Source organism: Trichomycterus rosablanca, chromosome 23, assembly GCF_030014385.1.
Source record: "Trichomycterus rosablanca isolate fTriRos1 chromosome 23, fTriRos1.hap1, whole genome shotgun sequence".
Taxonomy (NCBI): Eukaryota; Metazoa; Chordata; class Actinopteri; order Siluriformes; family Trichomycteridae; genus Trichomycterus; species Trichomycterus rosablanca.
Window position 1 is genome coordinate 851,344 of NC_086010.1, and position 18,657 is coordinate 870,000.

The following is an 18,657-nucleotide window of genomic DNA, read 5'->3' on the forward strand; positions in this document are numbered from 1 at the left end:
AAACAGGTGCAATAAATACAGGTAATGAGTGCAGAATAGGAGGAGCTTCTTAAAGTAAAACTAACAGGTCTGTAAGAACCAGAATTCTTGCTGGTTGGTAGGTGATCAAATACTTATTTTATGCAATAAAATGCAAATTAATTATTTAAAAATCATACAATGGGATTATCTGGATTTTTTTTTAGATTCTGTCTCTCACAGTTGAAGTGTTCCTACGATAAAAATTACAGGCCTCTTCATTCTTTGTAGGTGGGAAAACTTGCAAAATCGGCAGTGGATCAAATACTTATTTTCCTCACTATATATACAGTATATGTTACGTTAATAAAATTGCATATATAAATTCAATATTTATGCTGGCATATATGAATACAACATATCATATAAAAAATCTCCACCAACTACTCCAGTCACACCCACTTATAAAGTGAACCTGTTGTTTCAGTGCAAATATAAACATTTATCCTATAGATTTTTTTTTAATGTGTAGATACACATTTTATTGTGGGTATTTCATGTATGTTATGAACATACAGTATATCTACATATATTACACATATCCAGATGATACATGTATGTTATAATAATATATCACCTTACAGGTAATTACAGGTAACATATTTCCGTGTGGGGGAGGAAACGTTCTCTCTGTGCGTCTTCTTCTGATAGATTTTCAGACAAGCACGAACTTTGGGTTCTCCTGTGGGTTCTTCTCCAATCTAACTGCAAATCAGCATAAAAACTGTAAGTATTTTAACAAAATCATTGAGTATTTTACTTTTAAAAAGTTAGTATTTAGTATTTTACACATGCTGTTATGGTGTATTTTCTTTCATTTTCACTTTGAGTGAAACTCCATAAAGCTTTATTGCACCAGTGGTTTCTTATATGTATACACACAACCAACATTTAACCAACAACCAATGTAATGTACCATACATTAGTATAACCAAGCACAGCTGTAACCTCTGCTTTTGTGATTGAGGAACAACACTCTCTAAGGCCCTCTAAAATGTGTTAATCAAATAAAGCTATAAATATTTAGATAAAAAACTCATCTGGTTACAGTTTTTTGTGTATATTTAAAACATTTTAAACAATCAAGAGCTGCCAAAAAACAAAAGGAAATAAAATCATTTTGTTCTGTTTTTTATTTTCAGCTCATGGATGCCCAGGCAATGGTGAGTACCAACTACTCCAGTCACACCCACTTATAAAGTGAACCTGCTGTTCCAGTGCATTCCTGGAATTGTTTCATTTATTTGCAAATGTTTATGTTTGCAGTATGTTTGTTGGTAACGTATTAAAAATTATTGAATTGATTGTTTTTTATTTTGCAGATGGATCGAACAGCCAAATCTTCTCGACGGGGTAAATAAAGATTTATTTCAGCATGTTGGCATCACAAGCAAAAACTCAACTGATTAGCAAAAAGGAACATTTAACTTTAATAAATTTTAAAGCAAACTCTTCTCATCAATGAACCAATTTTAAGGCTTTTAAATCTTTGCTAGGCCACTACGATCAGGATCTTTTTCAAGTGCATTGAAGGCTTCATCTGCAAATTGTGGGGACCAAGTTTACAAAGCAGTGGTTTAGGGAGTTACTTATTCTGTTACTTATTCTTACTTATTCACTATAATTAATTTTGCATCACAAAATTTTACTTTCTCAAACACTTCATCAGTTCATGATTCCAGATATGATTTTTATTTACAATTTAAAGGAGCACATGGGCTCAGTAACAGAGATTCACGCTCTCCAGAAGTGCTAATAAAAATCTGTTGTGTTGCAGAAGCTGAATTCATTGATAAGCATCAGGCCATGCTCATCCAGAGAGCAAGTGGTATGGATGCCATCCTGGACCAGCTCCTACGTTTAAAGGTCATTAATGATGAGGAATACAGTGAAATCCAGGTGAAGAGCACATCTCAGGGAAAAATGAGAGCTTTATTGACAGGCCCTATGAGGGCAGCTGGAGATTCAGGAAAAGCTAAGCTGTATGAGATCCTGTTGTTGGAACAGTCACACCTGATGAAAGATCTCCAAGCTGACTCTTGAAATCTGTGTTAAACTGCAGATTCTTCCTCATGAGTCTGAACATACATTAATCTGGGAAAATATAGTAAACAAAAAATATTATAATTGATGTCATTTAAGAATCTATTCCCCAGACTCCTCTGGATGCATCGATTAAACACTATGAATAAATTTGTGAATCATGTGAAAAATCTTTGTATTAAATTGTACTTTTTGTGTGCGACAGACTCATGAGTAAATGTTACTTTAAATTGGAACACAAGCATCTTTGTCCAAAATAAATAAAGATCAAAAATTTCTAAAAAATAAGTTTATTGTGTCTTTTCTACAAATCAGAGTGAGAATTTACAAACAGCAGCTGATATGATTGATCTGGTGGTGCAGAACGTTCCTAATTCCTCATTACTGATAAGAACTGAATACGCTGGTGACTTCTCTGTGCCCATACATGTAGAGCTGAAGATAGAAGCTGCCCTCTACTGGACATCATTTGAGGTCCATCACGGAGAGTCAGTGTCCACTACTGGTGTCCACTACTAGATTTGCACAATCATAAGTATTTAGTGTTAGACGACACGTGGTGTAGAGTCAAACAAACATTAGACACATTAGAAACGAGTTCGTTATGAACTTCTACAGAAGAATAGTCCTAAAGAAAGACCTCTCAAAGGGACACGACTGTGTTCCATCATCCCACCCATAAATGTCATGAAAAAATCCCCATAACAATAATGCATTCATGAGATACTGAGAAACCCCCCCAGATCTCTTCCTCCAGAATGATTTAACTCTTAAAGTAAAAGATCTATTAAGTGATTAATATTTAACTCATGTCCAAACCTTTATGGAATTTGTGTTGGATAAATATAAGATTTGGAGCTCCTGACCTTTATAAAACTGCAGTAAATTATAATGTATAAGAATAATGATGAAAACTGCAGCTACTCCATGTGAACTCCATCACACGAGTCCATTGGGTCGATAAGTCTGAAAAATAAGAACAGATGAAAGAAAACAGGTCAAGAACGCAGCGCCAGAGACCAGAGGAGAGGGAAATAATCAGGAACAAGGAAAGTTTGTTACTTCTTTTTGTCCCGTAGAGCTTTTCTGGCCTCACGAGCTTCGTTCTCAGCGTAGATCTTTTTGTAGCAGTAGACCAGAACCCCGATCATCCAGAGCTGCAGCCCCACGATCAGCACGTACATCATGATCTCCGAAATCACCGCTGTCAACTCACGGTTTGCTGCAGGATCAAAGAGAAGAAGTTGGTACCATTTATGTGACTTTTCTGTGCCCATATAAGTAGGACTAGTGTGACTGGTAGTCCAGACCCATGTCCTGCTGACAGTGATACGTTTATAATCATTACTCAGAGTGAATTCAGGTGATCCTGAGACACCGCAGTAACGTTCCTGACACTCTGAGGTCCGTACAGAGCTTTTCAGCATCTCCCATCCTGATACTTGTGGAACGGACTTTAAATTAAATTTAGTTTTTAATAAAATTGCAGAACACGATAGTCTAACGTGTTGACCACATCTCTTGATCTATTAGGACTCGTTAGGAGTCGCCGACTTGGCACAGTTTTTACGCCGGATGCCCTTCCTGACACGACCCTCCCTATTTATCCGGGCTTGGGACCGGCACTACAATGCACTGGTTTATTATCCTAGCGGCCGGTACCTATAGGACAATTCAGTGTCTCCAATTAGCCTAACTGCACATTTTTGGACTGTGGGAGGAAACCAGAGCAGAAAGGACCTGGACCACCCCATCTGGGGATTGAACTGAAGACCTTCTTGCTGTGAGGTGACAGTGCTACCCACTTAGCCACCGTGCCGCCCGTGCTGACACACAACATACAGGTTCAAAAGTCTCCTCCTGCTAATCCTGCAATATTTGGTCAATATTGTGGGGGTGCGGCTTATGGAGCTTAGCATGTCTCATACGGTTCTATGTGCAAACCAAACACTGGACCGGACACGTGGCGGAGAGGGTGTGTGGTGATCCGGGTCTCCGTGATCAGATCAGGGACGGTGCCACCGGAAAATCCATAAAATAATGATAGTAAATAAATGTTAACCTTACCTATGGCCAGGACTGTGAGCTCCACTGTTTTTTGGATGGTAACCTGTTGCTCTCCGAACGATATGTAGAGAGTACGATGGAACGTACAGGTGTAAGTGCCGGAGTCGTTAAAGGTGACGTTACGGATGTAAATGGCTCCGATCTGAATATCAGCCGTTCCTTCAGTTCCAGCCCAGTCCAGTCGAGACTTAAAGTCCTCGTGCAGGGGGTTAGCATCTGGATAATCATACCGGAAAATCTGCAGAACGTTCAGATCAATATCAGATAGTAATGAACATTCAGAAAACTACATGTGAACCATGTTCTCACATTAAGATAAAATTCTTTTATCGATCCCCAAGGCCGGAATTCAAAAAGAACTGAGTGAGGAATCGAACCCCAGTCCTCCAGAAGGAAAATCAGTTAGCATGTGTTAGTGTTGGTGTTCAGTTTGCTTCCTTGGCTGTGCACTAAACCTACGAGGCCGAAACTGTGACGTTTGATTGATTTAATCGTGCAGCTAGAAGAATTAGCCGCTCAGCTGTTGCGATTGTAAAGTACACTAGCCCACTACCGCTGGGATCCGGGGTTTGATAACCAGTTTGCATCATGCTAACTGCATATTGGTTATAAGCTGATCCATTAGCACTCACGTGGTAGGAATCATTTTCTCCAGAAGGTTTAAAGTGCCAGTCCACTGTGGCAGCGGCGTTCACTTCCGCTCGTCGTTTGCAGGAGATACACCCCAGCATGAAGTCGTTACCCGCCACCGCCTCGGTCATGGAGTCCACATCGGCACAGCCGGCCTGGCACTGCCACGCTACAGAGAGACACGGAGAGACACAAATCATCTCATCATTGTAAATGTTGTGGGAATTATAAAGGAAGATGCCTTGTTACATCAAGTGCTCTGACTGCACCCTGACCACGCCCTGATCATGATCGTACCTGTATCTCGTCACCATTACGCCTCAGACACACAAGGACATGGCAGAATATAACATGACTGAATTAGGACTGGAGGACACGCAGCTGTAACTGCTAATTTAGGACTTTATTCAGATAAATTCTGCAGACAAAACCAGTAATAATGGATTAGATGTTGCAGCTCACATCAGGAGTCTGTCCAACTCGAGTCTTTGACCACTGAATCTGGAGTCGTTTCAGTACAGTCGTCATATTCTTGATGGGGTTGAGGTCAGGACTTTTAGAGGCCCAATTTAAATGCTTCATTTAACATCTGAAGAATTGATTTGAGTCACTGGCTTACAAAACTGTATATAATAAACAGGCTTATATATGTATATAAAAATATAAACAAGAAAAAGAACAATATAGAAAAATATATGTAAGAAATTGCAGTTAAAGTCATGCATTGTAAATAAGTGAACATTGCAGGAATTGTAAACACTGGCAAGATTAAAAACAGCTGTTAATAATCTACTACTACTGCTAATAATAATAATAATAGTACTACTGCTACTACTAATAATAATACTGCAATTCACTTCAGGTGTATGTAAACTTTTGAATTAGACCATAAAGTACTTTTAAATTAAGCTAACAAGAGAAGGGGCACTGGTTATAACTCAGGTAAGACATTAAAAATACTATAGAAGAAAAAGAGCCAGTCAGTAAAAGCTGGTAAAACATTCATCCAATCATATTCTGACTTTAGCTCGAGTGAATCAACCCAAAATCCAACCCATTATTTATAAAATGTGATGAAGCAAATTATAATCCAAGAATTTAGAAGAAACTTCTACATGTAAAACAAATACAGCTTGTTCTGGAATAGCTGAAATAATAACTTGCTATTTTTAATATGGCTTCCAGGAGCTCAGTTTCTACCTGTATAATCTCCTCTAGCTAAACAACGATCGTGTTCCAAACTAGTCGTGATTTTTTTCTTTCAGATGATTGTTTTCTTGGTTAGTGATGCAAACCAGAATAAATGAGACTCTTACAAAAGCACAAGAGCACCACAAAAAGTCTAATACATGATAACAGACTTCCAAAATCCTACAAGAGTTTATTTACCCTCTACAGGAGCGGTTATACAGGACTGAAGTGAAATGTGCAAACTTACCGACCATAACAATGATCCAGACAGTGAGAAGTGCTCTGACCGGCAGTGTCATTATCAAAAAAGCTTTAAATTATTAAATACAAACTTTAAATCTTGTTGACTCTTGTGCACTTCTCAGCTCTGCAGGACTGGACCTGCCTTCAGGGTTCTTTCTTAAGAAATCCACACAGTCAGTGAAAGTTCCAGTAAAGTTCCAGTAAATTCAGTGCAGTTCTCTGGGAGTGTGTGTCCCTGTACTGGGAGTGTGTGTCCCTGTACTGGGAGTGTGTGTGTGTCCCTGTACTGGAGTGTGTGTCCCTGTACTGGGAGTGTGTGTGTGTCCCTGTACTGGGAGTGTGTTTATGAGAACTAAGTTTAGCTTGTTCATGTGACACCATCTAGCTGTGGGATCAAGACGTAACATGAGAGGTTGAGATTTTTCACTGAACTGGAACCATCACGTAATTTACATTCACTTATCTTTTATACGTTTACTTTTTTTTTTTTTCAGAGATGTTTTTATTTAATTTTGTTTGTCTTTGGTACACTATGTTGCCAAAAGTATGTGGACACCTGACCATGAGTTGGACATCAAAACTATGAGATTTGATGTGGAGTTGCTCTGCCCCTTGTGGCTAAAATTTTGTAGCTTGTTTGTGCCTATTAAAAATAAATGAAGGAAGAATAGTCCTGGCTCACAATTAACATCCCATTTATCCCAAAGATATTTAATAGGGTTGAGCTCAGGGCTCTGTGCAGGCGATCACATCTAGATTAGTCAAACCATGTGTTTAGTGACCCTGCTCTGAGGGTTGTGGTTGGTCCAGCGCTACATGGAAGCACAGGGTGCGGAACAGGGTTAGAGGAGACACCTAAAAATCACTCAGATCTAGAATATGACCCAGAAGATCTGTAGAAAACCCCACTTAACATGAAAACGTTCTTAAATTTATCACTGAAATCTTGTGAAATCTGCATCACTGACTATTACACACACACACACACACACACACACACACACACACACACACAGCACCCTCTGAACAGCACCATCACCAGATAGAGGAGTGTGTTCAGTGATAAACTGTCTGTCTGTCCTGTTCAACAGACAGGCTGAGAAAGTCTTTTGTACCCCAGGCAGTCAGACTGTTTAACACCACACGGCAGCACGAATGTTAAACTAACTAAACTCAAACTAGGACACACATTTTTATCATCATATCCAAGCCTACATACCTTTACCTATATGTATGTATCACTTATAATCTAAATTAATCTATTATTATTATTGATATTATCTGTATATTACCACTATTATACTAATTCATACCTATATCTGATATATATTTTTATATTTAATATTTATCTTTATATATAAAACAATGTAAATTATTGCTAGTACTGTATATACCTATACCTATAATTAATATATTGTATATTGTATATATTTATACTATAATGATATCTTTATCTGTATTTATACCTACATATCTGTATATATTATTTATAAGAATAAACTACTGCTTCTATTATTATGCCAGATGCACTATTTTTACATAACATTTTTGCACACCGTATATTGTTGTGCATTCACTACATCTACCTGTCTGTCTGTCTGTCTATCTATATTTACTGAGGGCTGATAACAAATCAAAATCTACTTGAATTATATTCATGCCAGAACAATAAAGGGAGAATTAAATAACTACATTTAATGGTATATAAATATAACTGTAATAACAGACAATTCTGACAGACAAATCTAACAAATATTATTGATAAACACATTTGCAAAAACGTTATTCAGGTTTGAGTAAAATCATGGTGCTCTTGAAGGAACCATTATTCCAAAAACAACAAAACCAGTTTTAATGTAAATGTAATAAAGCCAACATGAAATCATCAAATAATAAATAAATTAAAATCGAATTACAGCATTTATAAAAATGTTTTATTGAATCCTGGAACAATAAAGTGATTTAATGTGACTTTGGTTCTGATGGAAACCTGGTTACCCGCCCGAGGTTAAGAAATTAATTCGAGACTGCCGTGCCAACAATGCTGCTCCTGCCGGATGTGACGGGTCCTGGCGTGTTTGCACCAAGAATGTCAAGAACTCACTACAGACTTTATTACAGACTAGACTGAATAATAACTCTATTATTTATTTATTTAATTATTGCTAGTTATAACTTTTAGTTCATTTTAATTCTGTGTTTGTATGATCTGTGTAAATCCTATATGTTTAAAGTTTCCAGGCCACCCGAGAAGGACGGGGGTCCCTGCTGAGTCTGGTTCCTCTCAAAGTTCTTCCTGTAATTATAAGGGAGTTTTTCCTGCCACTGTCACCCTTGACCTGCTCAACAGGGGTTTTTGTGTCTGTTGGTCCTGAATTCTGTAAAGTTGCTTTGAGACAATGTCTATTGTAAAGAGAGCTATATAAATATAAATAAAGTTGACTTGACTTCCGCTTTCCTCTGAGCTGATCAGTTTCATTTTCCAAGTCCAACCCGAAGAGCTCCTCACCGGGTGCGTTCCAAATTAACTTCTCCACTGCAGCCTTGTTATAGTAGCACTCTGACCGTGGGCTTCTGTACTGATGTAGGGTGCTAGTAAGCAATTAGAACCCAATTTGGGACGGAATATTTACAATCTTAAATAAACAGAACACACGGGAAAACTCAGTATAGATGCGGTTAAGGTAAAGATTTCAGAATTCAACATTATTATGTTTATTTTATTTGCAAATATTAAAACTTTACTTTCTTTTTAAATAGTTTATTCATTTTGTAGAACGTGCACTATTATTAATCTGTGAAATTATATTAACAGTTGAAATTAATGGATTACACACTTACATGTGACATGTAGTCCATGGTGGAGCTGGAATTTTCATCACTTCTGCAACTCTTCTGTTTCTATAACTGAATTTTTGGCTTAAGCTTTAAGTTTAAGTTTGCAATGACTATTATTAACTTTATTGTTGATTTTTTTAAACAAATCTAAATAGAAATACAGATCCACAAAGTTGAATCAGTTCATCTGGACACTAGTTTGTTGTAGAGATACGTTTCGTCACTCAATCCGAATGACTTCTTCCAATACAGAAATACAGATGATTCATTAGTTGTCTTGTAATTTCTTGGTATGGCTTCTTTATTAATAATGATATCTAAATCTGGTGATTTTTTTCATGCCCATATAAACAGGGCGAGTTTGAATGCACGGTTAGAGACCGGTCACGCCATCTGCACTTTAAAAAAGCTCGGTCACGCTATCTGCGCTTCATTTTTTACTGCGCGTCTAAACCGTATTATACGGTAATACAGCTGCGAAGATGAAATCATCTCTTTACAGCTTAATATACATTACTACCGAGTTCTGATGCACATAAAGTGTAACAGAAACAAAAGTGTGTTACAATCTATGTATAGAGCAATCTAAAAAGTTAGAAATTCAGACCTCTTTTATAAAAAAAGTGTGTATTTGTTTGTGTACAGACCGCTATTTTAAGATCAATACAATGAAATTAACAAATCAAATTGTTATCAAGTGCCACCCATACAGTCATGAAGAACAATTACTCTAGTACTCATGGTGTGATTTTGGGACAATTTTACTGTACAAATTTAAAATAATGGGATGGCAAACTTATGTAAAATGTCAATTCGGTTGAGTTTACACTATATTTAAAGTCCAATAAAATTAACAAATCAAATTGTTATCAAGTGCCACCCATACAGTCATGAAGAAGACTTAGTCTAGTACTCATGGTGTGATTTTGGGACAATTTTACTGTACAAATTTGAATTAATGTAGTAACAAACTTGAGTAAAGTGTCTATTTGGTTGTGTACAGACCTGTCTTTGAAGATTAATAACATAAACAAATCAAATTGTTATCAAGTGCCACCCATACAGTCATGAAGAACACTTACTCTAGTACTCATGGTGTGATTTTGGGACAATTTTACTGTACAAATTTAAAATAATGGGATGGCAAACTTATGTAAAATGTCAATTCGGTTGAGTTTACACTATATTTAAAGTCCAATAAAATTAACAAATCAAATTGTTATCAAGTGCCACCCATACAGTCATGAAGAAGACTTAGTCTAGTACTCATGGTGTGATTTTGGGACAATTTTACTGTACAAATTTGAATTAATGTAGTAACAAACTTGAGTAAAGTGTCTATTTGGTTGTGTACAGACCTGTCTTTGAAGATTAATAACATAAACAAATCAAATTGTTATCAAGTGCCACCCATACAGTCATGAAGAACAATTACACTAGTACTCATGGTGTGATTTTGGGACAATTTTACTGTACAAATTTAAAATAATGGGATGGCAAACTTATGTAAAATGTCAATTCGGTTGAGTTTACACTATATTTAAAGTCCAATAAAATTAACAAATCAAATTGTTATCAAGTGCCACCCATACAGTCATGAAGAACACTTAGTCTAGTACTCATGGTGTGATTTTGGGACAATTTTACTGTACAAATTTGAATTAATGTAGTAACAAACTTGAGTAAAGTGTCTATTTGGTTGTGTACAGACCTGTCTTTGAAGATTAATAACATAAACAAATCAAATTGTTATCAAGTGCCACCCATACAGTCATGAAGAACACTTACTCTAGTACTCATGGTGTGATTTGGGGAAATTTTTACTGTAGGAATTTGAAATAATGGAATGGCAAACTTGTGTAAAATGTCAATTCAGTTGTGCTAAGACCATTATTTGAAGATCAATACATTTAGCAAATCCACTCTGATCATGAAGAACACTTACTCTTGTACTATAATTATAATTATGAGACAATTTTACTGTAGGAATTTGGAGTGTCTATTTGGTTGTGTTAAGACCACATTTTAAAGTCTAATAAGCAAATCACATTGTTATTGAATGCCACCCCAATGACCATGAAGAACACTTAGTCTAGTACTCATCATGTGATTTTGGGACAATTTAACTGTAGGAATTTAAAATAATGGGGTGGCAAATTTATGTAATGTGTCTATTTGGTTGTTTTTAAACCACTATTTGAAGATCAATACAAAAAGAAAATCAAATGTTTATCAAATGCCACCTCTAGATTCATGAAGTACACTTAGTCCAGTACTTATATGTTTAGACTTTGGGATAATTTTACTGTAGAAATTTGATATAATGGGATGGCAAACTTGTAATTAGTTTCTGACAAAATTACATTAATCCTTGAATGTCAACGGTTACAAGAATAAATTATTTATTTATTATTTACACACGTACTACTTTAAGTAATATACTATTAAAAGCATGTCGTATTAAAATTATTTCATTATTTGTTAAGGCTTGATCACCATGTTCAGATAATTAACACTTTGGACCCCCAGGTCTATACAAAACCAATTATGCAAATTTGTGATGCCATTACTCCAAATTTAGCAGTAAAATTGTCTCAATATCACAACATAAATACAAGAGTAAATTTTCTTTATGAATGTAGTGGTGGCATTTAATTACAATTTGATTTGCTTATTTTATTTGTACTTCAAAATGTGGTGTTAACACAAACAGACACTTTACATAGGTTTGCCATCCGATTACTCTACAATAAGTGTTCATCGTGGTTCTTTTGGTGTAATTTTACACTTTACATAAGTTTGCCATCACATTAAACCAGATTCCTACAGTAAAATTGTCTTCAAATCACACCATGAGTACTAGACTAAGTGTTCTTCATGACTGTATGGGTGGAACTTGATAACAATTTGATTTGTTAATTTTATTGGACTTAAAATGTAAACACCACCAAATTGACATTTTACATAAGTTTTCTATGCCATTATTTCAAATTCCTACAGTAAAATTGTCCCAAAATCACACCATGAGTACTAGACTAAGTGTTCTTCATGACAGTATGGGTGGAATTTGATAACAATTTAATTTATTAATTTTGTTGATCTTCAAAAAGGGGTCTGTACACGACCAAATAGACACTTTACTCAAGTTTGTTACCACATTACTCCAATATCCTACAGTAAAATTGTCCCAAAATCACACCATGAGTACTAGAGTAAGTGTTCTTCATGACTGTATGGGTGGCACTTGATAACAATTTGATTTGTTCATTTTATTGGACGTCAAAGAGCGTTCTGTACACAATTAAATAGACACTTTACTCACAGTAAAAACATCTGAAATGTATTTCATTAATAACAGAATGAATGCTCGTGTTTAATGTAGTGGATTTCGTGCATCAGAATACGGTAGATTATGTTTATTAATCTGTAAACAGCAGCTTTTCTGTCTTCAACGCTTCGGCTACTGTATAATACAGTTTAGACGCGCAGTAAAACTTTAAGTGCGGATAGCGTGACCGAGCTTTTTAAAGTGCAGATGGCGGCATATAAACAGGGCTAGTTTGAATGCACACATAGGAGCAGGTGTAACAGTGATCACTATACCAAGATCAGCAATAACACCCAAATAATATACAAACTGGGTATTCTTCAGAGTAAGTACATTTTAAGCCTGCTGAATAAAACTAAAGAGCCTATTTACCTAGTTATTCATTTTAGTGTTATTTTATGTTTCATGGGTTTAAAACGGCCAGTTTCAGATTTTTGTATAAATATAAATGTCCATTATTTCACAATGTTTTCATTGTTTTTTTAAAGGGCCAGTCAGTGTTTGTAATGGGAGTGGAAGGACTCGCAGGCTTTATTGAGAGCAACAGAGCTTTTATAAGGGGACGTAACTTTAGAGAAAGCAGGCTCATTATCGATGGATACGGCCTGTGCATCCAGCTTTACTTAAAATCTCCGCTGGACCAGAAATATGGAGGAGATTACGCTGCGTTTGAGGACATTGTTAAGCAGTTCTTTAAAAACCTGGAGGTGTGCAGTATAGAGCCGTACGTTGTTCTGGATGGAGGGAATTATCTGAGTGACAGAAAAATACACAAGACAGAAAAAACATTCACAAAAAGAATAAGGAAGGCCGTCGCTCTGACCAGGGGCCGGCCGGGAGAAATGCTACCGGTCCTCATTAAAAAAGTCTTCAAACAGATCCTGTACAAACTCAAAGTGCTGTTTATTCAGTGTCTCACCGAGGCGGATTGGGAACTGGCTGCTCTGGCCAACGACTGGAACTGTCCTGTTTTATCAAACAACAGTTATTTCTACATTTTACCCATCAGAGGTGGTGTTCTGCCCATCGATTACTTCCAGTGGAAGAATGTAAGCCGTGTAGCGCGTAGATGTTCTACAGAACCTTACATTCCCACCAAATGCTACGGTTATTTAAATGTATGTACTTTTTATAACCGCATGAATAGGAATCTTCTACCTCTTTTTGCGACCATCTTGGGAGACAGTAACCTCTGCAGCCTAGATAAGAACACGTTTCCCACCTGGGCCGAGTTCTCAACGACGCCTGGAAGACACGCCAAAATGGATGGCTTATTAAAATGGTTGTCACGTTTTAATGGTCCAAAACGAGCCATCGCCGCCCTTCTGAGCAGGAAAAAGCCAAACGACAGCATTCAGAAAAAAATACACCGGGGAATGCAGAAGTACCGACTCCAGCGTTCCAGCTCCATAGAGCAGTTCTTTATAAGCGTAGAACCTCAGATCAGACCTCCAGGTTCCTTACAGAACCTACCAGACTGGATGCTGGAACCTTTCGCAGAGGGAGAATTAAGCTCCTCGATCATCGACGTCCTGACGTTTCGGAGAGTCACGGTGCGCTTTCAGGTGGAGGATTTTACACTCAGCAGCAGCAGCGAGGCGTCCTGGCTCATCCGTCAAGTGAAGTACGGAGTTCTGCTGTGCACGAGGAGTCGGAATTCAAAGTACAATCATCAGTATGAAGTTGAGGAATATGACCGCCAAGGAACGAAGCTGGCGTGCTTTATGGTTCCTGCCGTGTTACCGAGATGTGCTGGATCGGACCTTTACCTGGAGACACTGTGGGAGGTAGAGCGGTCGACTTCATTACAGTTTTTACTTTCATACACAGTACAATTTATTTATTAGTTTAACTAGAGTTACTTCATCATTTATTACATGTAATGAATTATATGCATTGAAATCAATGTGACTGACATGTCCGGTTGAGCCCTTCTTGACCAGCAAGGGTGTTGAGGTCACCATGAAATCTATCCATTGGAAAATAGAAGTAGAATTATCATACACACCTATACTGTGGTACTGTAGTATTGTGCTCCTGGGTGGTATAGCGGTCTATTACGCTCGCCCACCTCCACTGAGGTCCGCTTTCAAATTATCAACAAGCTCTTTGTCTACACATCAATATATTTAGCTATGTCTGGATGTATGGGGGGGGGGGCTTGCGCTTGGTGTTTCCCAGTATAAAGCGGTTGATGAAAATTAAATTAAATGAATTTAGGATCAAGGAGCCCAAGCGCCCAACAGTGGCAGCTTAGCAACAGGATTTGAACCCTATAAGGTCAGATTTAAAGCCCAGAGCGACTGCTTTTAAACATTTATTTCTGCATTTTCTCCATTTTTCTTCCGACTAGTGTAGAGGTGCGTTCGAGGGAGGTATATTGCTGCTTACGTGCCCTCCGACCCGTGTGCAGTCCTAACGGACCCCTTCTTTACGCACGCGCTTCTACACAGGCGTCTCGGTCTACTAACCAGGGTCCTTGCACAGCATTTGAAGACCCCACCCACATAGTCCGGTCATCCCACCCAGCAGACATGGTGGAAAATTTGTGTCTGCTTCAGGCACTGTCAATTGTGCCCGCTAGATGGTGCCCAGTCGACTGGTAGCAGAGCCAAGGTTTGAACCGAGGTTTTCAGAATCTCAGCGCTGGTGACCTAGCGTAATATCCCGCTCCACCTGGGCGCCCCAGGACTGCTGTTTAACCACTTCTCTACCACTCACCTACATACCACATCCTTGAATTTTATTAATATAATTTCCAGAGAAAAATACAGTGTGTTTATCATTATATGAAGCTAGAGTTATAAATGTACACACACTCAGTCTACACGTGTAATGGAGATTCATCTCATGGCAGTCCTGAGATTTAAAAATGCAGTTTTCTGATGTTTTTGTCACTGAAGGACTGAAACACACACGTCTTTGTTAGAAAATAAAATAGACTTCCTGTCTGAGTATGTTGTGGTCAGAGGAAATGACCACAGTCCTGCTCCATAAAGACGCTTCTGTACTGAAAACAGCACATTACGTTCAACTACAGTTTGTTAAAAAGCAGAATTGTGGTTTTACTGTGTCGCACCACAGGCTTGAAGCCCACAGCCATGTAAAGCTTGCTCGGCTGTGGACAATGTCACCAACGTTCCAGCTGCTTTTTTTTATTAGCTGGTTCCTGGAACACATCAGACCTCCTGAGCTCAGAATAAAAGAACAGTTTGGGTTTTCTTTCTGACCCTGGTTAGAGTTCACTGTTCCATATGCTTTGTAACCATATTTATATGGGCACAGAGAGGTCAGAAAAATGATTGAAATCTCGAGCACCATCACAATCATGCCTCTCATATATAAAAGTAGGATTTGACTCAAGGTTGCCCTCTGTTGCACTGGAGTAATAAAGACTAACATGTTTGGTGGTGTTCTGTTCTAGTCCCCTCACTGTTCGCGCCTGCACGTCCTGTTGGAAGCTCTGCGTGTTTCTCCACTCCCGGAGTTTCTTCTCATTCCTGAACATCTGCAGCTCGCCGTGTACGTCACCAGCTTCTGGCTCCAGCACGCGCAGCCTGAACCTGGAGCTGAAACCTTCTGGGCGTTACTGATCGTCCTGGTCTATGGGCAGCTGCGCAGAGAACATCGTACTGAGATAGGTACTGACCGGTACATCCAGATTCTAAACTCACGGGTTGGAATATTGGCTCTGCTACTGGTCTACTGGGGGGTCCATATGCCTGGTTCACACGACACAATGTTTTACCAGATTTTCGCTCGGCGACTGGTCGGCGCTAGATTTGCCGGCTCGGGAGCAACTCGGCGTTCGCTCGGCGATCGAAACTCGGCTCTCAATCGCTGTGTGTGAACTACTCAACAACTCGATCCGAGCGGCTTGGAGACCGAAGCGAGATTTCTAGCATGTCAGATATCTGGATCTGAGTTGCCCGACTGGCAATGAGTGCTGTGTCAAATAGCCAATGAGAATGAAGATACGGTGTGAGGGGAAATGCAGGGGAGGAGTGTAATAAGGTGGTACAGGGCTGTAATATAGTTTATATCAGAATACATCAGCACTCACACAAGCTTTACAGTATTTCTGACCTGATTGTTCTCTACAAAACACCCACGCTGCATTGCAAAACAATATTTATTAACCTCCAACTCACTATAGAACAATCCCTGCTGGTCACGTTGCCAAATCCACTCCTTGATTTTACGCTGCACATCAGCACACAAACTTTGATCTTTTGCTACTTGTTGACGTGCAATTTTGGACGTGGTATCATTAAACCCCTCGTCACTTCTCGCGTGTGTTTTTGTGACGTCGTGTAGTGTGAACTTGGCATTAGCAGGCAGAATTGGTTAAGCAGACAAAATCAATTGGCTTCCAGTCTGCTGTGTGGGAAAGACCAGACTAGCATGCACTAGCATGACGTGGCTTGAGCCTGATGAAGCTCTTTATCTCCGGTGGTTCTGTTTTGATTCTCTGTTCCCGGCTGTAGAGGCAGGAACGGTGATCGGGAGGCTGGAGGGTCTGCGCTCTCGTAAGGGGAAAAAGATTTTGAGTCTGGAGTTAGCTCACGCCTACAGTCAGTGGCAGAGATGTTTGAAGGACGCTTACATCCTGAACCAGCTGCTGAATAATCCAGTACCTGAACCAGAACTATCCTGGTACACACACTTCCTGTTTCTACACACACTTCCTGTTTCTACACACACTCAGTCACTTGGTCATGAGATTTTATCTGATCTTGTCTGTTCTCGCTGTGTTTCGGTGGAGTCCAGGTTGTACTGCGGCTCTCTGGTGCACTGCGTCGCCCGTGAGCTGATGAGCGGTGTCGAACCCGAATGTCTCCTCGCCGGAGCCTCCCTGGCCGTCGAGCTCTACAGGGATCTGCAGGCGGCGGCGGAGCGCGACCTGGACGTCGAGTTCGTCGACCGGTTAAGGACGAGGAGGGGCCCGAGTCGGCCCCGGCCGCCCGAGGAGGACGAGCCGAGCGAAACGGGCGAGGACGAGAGGGACGAGGACGGGGACGGAATCTACGAGGTGGCGTGCGAAGTTCGGAGCAGAGACGTCAGCCGGGGGCGAGCACGGAGCCCGCGGTCCAAAAAACACGAGCGTGTGAGGTGGCAGTGAGGGCAGGGAGGGCAGGGAGGGTGGATGCTGCCCAGCTTCAGCCTTTTGGGTTTAAGTCTCGTCTCCTGTTTAACTGTGCATGTGCTTCCTCTGGTTACCGCTCACATCCTGAAAACATTTTAGTAGGTGGATTGGTGGGTATGGACGTGCACTGCCCAACGGCTAGTGTGTTCGGTACAGGCTCCAGTCCCACCACGGCCAGGATCAGGCCGTAATTTGTACCAAATCATGAACTTAAATGAGTGAAATTTACATGTTAAATAATATATTACTTTTTGCTTGAAATTCTTTATGAAGTATTTAAATATTAAAGTATTTTATTATTTGTTTTAGTATTTTAGCACTAATATGCGCTTACAGAGTTTAATAGCACTTAAGCTAACAGTACCAAACGTTTATTTATAGCAGATTAAATAAAACACTTTTATATTTCGTATCATGAAGTCACAGTGTTCCACACATTTGTTTTCCTCTGCTCTCCTCCTGTTGGTGGATTCTGGGTGAGCCCTTAGCAGCAGTTTGTTTCTTCAGTTTAGTCATATCTTGAGGGTCGTGACTGATCAAACTGTTAAACTGATCTCTGTTATCCGTCTCCGTGCAGCGCCATTGATCGTCAAGCAGAGGGCGTAACTGCTGCAGTTATGAGGAGGGTGTAACTCCGGGAGGGGATTCCTCATAACTGCAGCAGTTATGCCCTCTGCTGTGCGATCAATGGCGCTGCACAGAGACGGGGGATACTGTGTGACTCTATACGCGCTATACGGATCTCCATATGAACTCTGGTGCATGGGAAAAGAAGCGCTTAGCACTTCCACCCATAAACAGGCCGATCATCAGTCGTGTATGTGCCCGACTGGCCGATAGCAGAGCTGAGATTCGAACGCCCCAAATTTTTAGATTTTGGTCCAAAATTTGTGCCACTGCTATAAAGGTGTAAAACAGAAGTTGTAGAATGTTCTTTGAAGTTAATTTATTGAAAACGAATTATATTTCTGAATGAATTTGAACACTGCTGTTGTTTGTATTTATTCTCTCTTCTTGTGCTGCTGATTCTGACTTCAATAATATAAAAGTGTTAAAAAACGACGTGTTAGCATGAAGGAATAAACTGCAAACAACTAAATACTGTACAACAATTAATTTTATGATCTCAGGTGTGTTACGGATTGTGTGAAGA

The 18,657-nt window shown here is 39.3% G+C and overlaps 1 protein-coding gene across 3 annotated transcripts; it reads right to left on the minus strand.

Annotated features, from left to right (window-relative positions):
- Window positions 1-510: 510 nt before the first annotated feature.
- On the minus strand, window positions 511-13,678 carry si:ch211-225p5.8 (uncharacterized protein LOC555567 homolog). 3 transcript variants are annotated; one of them, XR_010007393.1, is made up of 6 exons: window positions 13,517-13,678; window positions 4,761-4,927; window positions 4,129-4,366; window positions 3,124-3,283; window positions 2,928-3,027; window positions 511-723 (listed from the first exon to the last, which is right to left on the minus strand). XR_010007393.1 is itself a non-coding variant. In XM_062985448.1 (5 exons), the coding sequence occupies exons 1-5, from the start codon at window positions 13,671-13,673 to the stop codon at window positions 2,982-2,984; spliced, it is 768 nt and encodes a 255-aa protein (XP_062841518.1). In that variant the 5' UTR covers window positions 13,674-13,678; the 3' UTR covers window positions 2,336-2,981. The 3 variants fall into 3 exon arrangements, 2 of the variants coding, with proteins under 2 accessions (XP_062841518.1, XP_062841519.1); XM_062985448.1 differs by lacking the exon at window positions 511-723 and having other exon boundaries at window positions 2,336-3,027; XM_062985449.1 differs by lacking the exons at window positions 511-723; window positions 13,517-13,678 and adding an exon at window positions 6,197-6,456 and having other exon boundaries at window positions 2,336-3,027.
- Between the last annotated feature and the right edge of the window lie 4,979 nt (window positions 13,679-18,657).

Bases quoted from the DNA above. Each gene is read 5' to 3' on its own strand.
- si:ch211-225p5.8 (XM_062985448.1), bottom strand. From the start codon at position 13,673: ATGGCTCGTTTTGGACCATTAAAACGTGACAACCATTTTAATAAGCCA. The intron at 4,367-4,760 runs GTGAGTGCTAAT...AACGTTCTGCAG, and splicing joins GAGAAAATGATTCCTACCAC to ATTTTCCGGTATGATTATCC. The intron at 3,284-4,128 runs GTAAGGTTAACA...TTGATCCTGCAG, and splicing joins GCTCACAGTCCTGGCCATAG to CAAACCGTGAGTTGACAGCG.